The 6,713-nt window shown below is 27.6% G+C and overlaps 1 protein-coding gene across 1 annotated transcript; it reads left to right on the forward strand.

The window, feature by feature from the left end:
* The first annotated feature begins 428 nt into the window (after window positions 1–428).
* On the forward strand, window positions 429–1,513 carry LOC124934679. The gene is made up of 2 exons (XM_047475199.1): window positions 429–684; window positions 1,239–1,513. The coding sequence occupies exons 1-2, from the start codon at window positions 429–431 to the stop codon at window positions 1,511–1,513; spliced, it is 531 nt and encodes a 176-aa protein (XP_047331155.1).
* Window positions 1,514–6,713: the final 5,200 nt, after the last annotated feature.

A 6,713-nucleotide genomic window follows, 5' to 3' on the forward strand; every position in this document is an offset into this window, starting at 1 on the left:
AATAAAAATTAACTATGGTTATTAAAATAGGCTAAATGAGTCAATTTTTGATAGTACATATGTTTAAATTTAAATGACCTTTTATTAAAGGTGAGCTATTTGTACAATTACATACGTCTAAGTGAGCTTTTTTCCTTTTACTATTTATAAATAAATAAAAATAAAGTGAAGCTCAATAAAGTTCAAATAAATCTCTCCAAAGCTCAAATCATGGCATGGCCAAGTTGGTGGTGGCCATACCCTATCCCGCCCGTGGACACATTAGCCCAATGATGAACTTTTGCTCACTCCTCTCCTCAAAGGGTATTTCGGTCATTTTAGTCTTCACCGACGAATGAGTAGGATTGATAGGACCGGTTGGAGTTGAGTATTGTGTAGTTACAATCCCTAATGTGATACCGTCGGAAAAAGATCGATCCAAAGACATGATGGGTTTTTACAAGGCTGTGGCAACAGAAATGAAGTCGGCTATTCATACTTTTCTTGACTGGTTTGATCATGAACCGGTTTCTTGTATAGTGGCGGATGTTATTATGACGTCCATGATGGGGTTTGGAGGAGGGAACCGCCCTAGTACTCTTCCTCCGGTCGTGTCTTTATGGACATCGGCGGCATCTATGTTCTTTGCTTATTACCATTTTAACCTCGCCAACACCACCTACACATCATCCTCATCATCTTTAGGTAAGTTATATCTAAATTGTATTGTTTTTGCAGCTAATGGTAACCACTCATTTTAAAATCAATAAAGTTCAAAAAGTTTTTTTTTTTTTTTTTTTTTTAGTATTTTAGGTAATGTATTGAGTGATAGTGATGGAGGAAAGTGATATGATAATTTTATATTACATTATTTGAATAACCCTAAACAAACCAAGCCTAAAGGTGATTCCATTTAAAAATTTATTTAATGTATCATCTAAAATATTATAAACTATATCTAAACACTCTGGTCTGGGACAGACCCAGAATTTAGGGTTAGGGTAGGCTTAAAAAAAAATTGGAGTACACTTAAAAGAATAATATTTTTTTTTTTTTTTGAATAAAACGAATAAATAAAGGTAAGTTATATCATTTTTTTAATAATTAGAGTAAATTATATTAAATTTTTTTAAGAAATTAATCGTTATTGTTATTTTACTTGAGTCTAATAATAATAAGAAAGATGAGACTAGTAGTATATGTGACCGTATTTGACATGTGATTTGAAACATCTAAACTTTTTTTATATTTTTTTGAAGTGGAGAAGAAGAAGGAAAATGGGGCGATAATTGACAATATTCCAATATTAGAGTTAGTTAAATCTGTGCAAATCTCATTTGCTAACCTTGAAAACAACCATGTCACCAAAGGCACTCAAGCCATAGTCCAAACAGCTATAACTACACATGCCAAGCTCATTTCATCATATGAAGAACTTGAACCCGAATTCATTAATGCATTGAGTCTGTCTTCCCATTCCCCTTTATGCAATCGGCCCTTCCATCCCATACTTGTCCCTCGAACTCAAACATAATTGTGAACAAGAACCATCCTCGTATATCGATTGGCTCGACGTACGCTTGTCCTAAAGCTTCCGTCCTATATATTTCTATGGGTAGTTATGAGACGGTACCGGATGAGAAAATGGAGGAGATCTCCAAAGGGTTACAAGCTAGCAAGGTGAGATACATGTTGAAATTTTTAAACTAATTCTATAAATTCTATTAAGGAATGGAAATTAGAATGTGGGTAATAAAATTAAATCAATTTCATGTGAAATTCAAATGTGAATTATAGGGTGAAATTTGATCCAAATGTTTGAATTAATTAATTAATTAATTAATCAAAATGCCTTGATGACCAATTAACAAAATGTTGTTAATTTGTAGTGTGACTTACATGAGTTTGTTACTATTATTAATTGTTATGATAATTTAATATTATTATTAACAGATTAAAAAATCATGTAATGTGAGTATTGCAAAATAAATGTCTTCATTAATTTTGGCAAACAATTACCCTTCACTAAGAAGAAATATTAAGGCAAATGAAGAGGCAAACAATGTCAACCGTTGGATCAATTGATGATTTAATTAACCGTTTATTATTTCAATAATCTAAATAGACATTCCATCCCACACTATTCTTTGGACAAAAAAAAACCACATCACTTCATCATTTCATTTTTTCTCACTCTATAATTCCAAAAGTCTTCTTCTTATTTTGTGAGTGTTTTTTGAGTTTTTTGCTCGATATTTCAGTTGAAACCCGGTGATAGTTCAGGTACGCTGATCAAGTTCGACGAGTAGTGATTTCAGTGCAGAATCACTACAGGATTCGTTGTACCCTGGGAGACAGCCATCTGCGATAAACTCCAGCACAAACGAGAGACGATGAAACTGTTTTAAGGAAATGTGCTAAGCACATGCCTCGAATCAACAATTTATTCGGTGATATTGTTCTTCATATATTTTATTTATTTCATTTATTTGTAACATCATTTTATATATATTTTCTGTTATTTTAAGACATTATTTTTAACAATACATTTGGAGTGTTAGGGGCGACGACACATCGAGTTTGAAAGAAGATTGTGGGGAATTAGGTCTTATTGTTCCATGGTGTGACCAATTGAAGGTATTGTGTCATCCATCGGTTGGAGGTTTCCTTACTCATTGTGGATGGAATTCTATTATTGAGGCTATCTTTGCCGGAGTACCCATGCTTACATTTCCTCTAATTTTAGACCAAGTCCATAATTGCAGCCTAATATTGAATCATTGGGGAGTTGGGTTGAAGTTGAAGGATGCTAAATATGGAGATGATCAAAACATAGTGAGTAGAGAAGAAGTCACAAAGAATGTTGTAAAGTTAATGGATTTTAATGGGAATGAAGATGTCGATGGTTTGAGAAAGCGAATAAAAGAGCTTCAAAAGTGTTGGGTTTTGGGCTCATATTTAATTAGAGTTTATATATTGTAATTGGGCTTTAAGTCTTTATTGGGCTTAGGAGTAGTAGTTTAGTCTTTTGGCTTTTGATGTACTCCTATAAATAGAGACATTGTAACCTAAAGTTACTTGGACCATTATTTCATAGAATATCAATAGAATGGACGACTCTCCGAGTATGTAGGCATTATTAGCCGAACCTCGTTATATCTTGTGTTCTTTATTATTTTTTACCACGTTATCTTTATATCTTCTTTTATTGCGTGTTTAGATTAGATCGTTTCTCAACAAAAAGAACTGTCAAATGGCTATAAAATTTGGCGGATCAACCGATGTTAACATTACTAGTTTTATTCAAGACATTGATAAAACAATTAGTTAAATAATTTTTATAAAAATCAGTGACTTGTAATGTTAATTTTCTTTGACCTCATGTGTTATTGAGTATCTTGTTTTTTTTTGTGTTTAGACTTTTTATGTATGGTTGTCTTCAGAGTATTTTGTTAGTTTATTATTTGTGGTTATTTTTAAATATTTGGTCAGACACTAGTAAAAATGTAGGCAATAGCGACAAATCTAGCGACGATATAATATTACTGTGGCTATTGTACAAGATATAATTAAATTACAATAGTTATTTATTAATAGGCGACGTATATTTTATCCTGTGGCTAAACTATTTTTTTATTTTTAAAATAATAATTATTAGTTGAGATCTTAATAAAATATAAAGATTTGAGATACTAAAATTGTATGGCTGAAAAATATTTGGATAAAAAGATTTGAATTGACAATAAATATAAATATATATATATATATATTGAAAATTTAGTATATGAAAATTCATATCAGTACCGTACAATTATTTCGGTATATCGAAATTTAGAAAATATTATAAAAGTAACATACGGAATATTGACAATACCGCGATTTCGGTATAGTATCAATATAGTGCCGTTCATACCGAATAATATTAAAGTTTAATTATATTTTGATTTAATTTTTAAAATTTATATTTTATAATTAAATTAACATCCAATATGTTTAAAAAATGAAATAAATCTATAAAAATAATATATATATATATATATATATATATATATATATATATATATAATCCCCTCTTTTAGCCTAAAAGCAATAAAATGTGAATATCCTAAAATCCTGAGTTCGAGCCGAGGTAAATTGAGTATTTGCAGGTAAGCTTAATTCGTTGTCTCATTATATATATATTTATATATATAGTTTAATCTCAAATCTATTTAGTCCGCTGTCTCATTTTATATATATATCAAATCTATTTAGAAAACTAAATAAATTTATTAAGATATTTTATTTGTTGATGACCATTTGATTTGGTTGAAAAGTCTAAATTAATGCATGAATCTAATTTTTTAAATGAAAATTAAAACTTAGATATTCAAATTTTAATAATTTTGACATACAAAAATAAATCGATATTTTTGAATGATGCGCATATTTTAAAGGTAACTTAAACAAATATTTTTTATTTATTTAGGATCTCAGCACAACCGCGCACTTATAATTTAATAGGAATTGAACTACCTTAATCAATTATAAACAAGAATTGTTTAATTAAATTCTTTTATTCAAGGTTAATATATTCAAGGATATCCCTAATAAGTTAAATTTTACGGATATACATTTTAGTCCATTAGATTGAGTATTAAACTAGATTTTTAGATGTGTTTACGAGCTTTGTCCTATTATATATATATATAGTTTAGTCTCAAATCTATTTAGAAAATTAAATAAATTATATATATATATAGTTTAGTCTCAAATCTATTTAGAAAATTAAATAAATTTATTAAGATATTTTTATTCGTCGATGACTATTTGATTTGGTTGAAAAGTCTAATTGATGCGTGAATCTAATTTTTGAAATGAAAATAAAAACTTGACCTACCCAAAAAATCAATATTTTGAACTATACGCATTTTACAGGTAACCTAAACAAATATTTTTTTTAATTTATGATCTTAGCACAACTGCACACTTATAATTTAATGAGAATTGAACTACCTTAATAAATTATAAATAAAAATTGTTTAATTAAATTCTTTTATTCAAGGTTAATGTATCTGAGGATATGAGTGAAATAAATATACATTTTAGTCCATTACATTAAGTATTAAGCTACGGCTGTGAAAAATTACCGATATTAAAAGTATATCGAAAATACCACACTGCAATATATATATATAAAATATTGATTTTTAAAGTATACCGAAAAAAAGTAAAGTATGATACCGATACCGAAATTATTTGTACGATAAAAGTATGAAATTTTTTAAATTTTGTTTTATCAAGATATACCGAAATAATATTTATAAATTAAAATATATAATACTTATAAGGAACTAAATAAATTTGATATTAATTTAATTATAGAAATATAATTTTCTTAAATCATATCACAATATAATTATACTAAAATATTATTCAATATATGCAATCTCTACCTTATCGATGAGATTGAAAAAAAAATCAACTAAATTTTTAATCTCTTCGAGTGATGGAAAGAAACTGAAACTTGGTATCCAATTTTTTCAATTATTGTCAAGGATAATTTTGCAATCTCATCCTTAACGGTTGTTAATGAGTCTGCTTTCAGCTTGGGTAAAAAAATAATATATTTTTTTAGGAGCAGTTTGAGTCCTAAAATTGTGGAAACAATTGATCATTTGTGTACACAAATGATTTGTGTGCACAAATGATTGACTAAAATGAGAAAAATTCAACTTGTGGAAATATCCTATAATGACCTTGAATTGATTAAGAAAATAAAAAAAAAATTGAAAAGTGATTATTTTTATTAATTAAGTCTAACTTATCTAATATTTATTATTATTATTATCATCATCTAACTGTATTACCAATTTATAAAACAAATTTGTAGATATAAATACGATTGAAGATCATTCTGAATTTTACTCTCTCGCCTCACTTTAGTCTAACTTGAAGACTATACTTAAGGGTGGGTCGGTACGGTATACATTAGTGTTTTATCCAAACCTTATACCTTACCTAAAATTTCGGTATGCAAAAATGCATACATTTACCTTACCTTGATTTTGGTATACCTTAATTTCGGTACGGTATCGGTATTATACCTTTAATACTTAAAAAACATATTAAATTCCATAAATAAGGTAGAGATTGCATATATTGAATAATATTTCAGTATAATTATATTTTAATATTATTCAAAAATTATATTTCTATAATTAAATTAATATCAAATATATTTAATTATTTCCTTATAAATAATATATATATATATATATATATATTAACTTATAAATATTATTTTGGTATTTTGATATATCTCGATATATCAAAATTTTAAAAATCTCATACCTTTACCGTACCAATAATTTCGGTATGGTATCATACATTACCTTTTCTTCGGTATACCTTAAAAATCGATATTTTCGATATATTACGGTACGGTATTTTCGATATACCTTTAATATTGGTAATTTTTCTCGTATACTGAATTAAAGTATACCAAAATTAAGATAAATTAAATGTATGAATTTTTGTATACAAAAAAAATTTGATATACCGTACCATTTATTCTAGCTAAAAGTAATGGGCTAGTTTGATTAAAGCTTATTTAAGGCATATGCCCAAAAAGCTTATTTTAAAAATTGGCAAACACTAACCTCCACTTATCAAGGTGGGAAATAACACATAATCAAATCATTTAGTGAAAAAAAATTAGTGTCATAAGAAACCAATTGTACAAACAAAAACAA

Source organism: Impatiens glandulifera, chromosome 4, assembly GCF_907164915.1.
Source record: "Impatiens glandulifera chromosome 4, dImpGla2.1, whole genome shotgun sequence".
Lineage (NCBI taxonomy): Eukaryota > Viridiplantae > Streptophyta > Magnoliopsida > Ericales > Balsaminaceae > Impatiens > Impatiens glandulifera.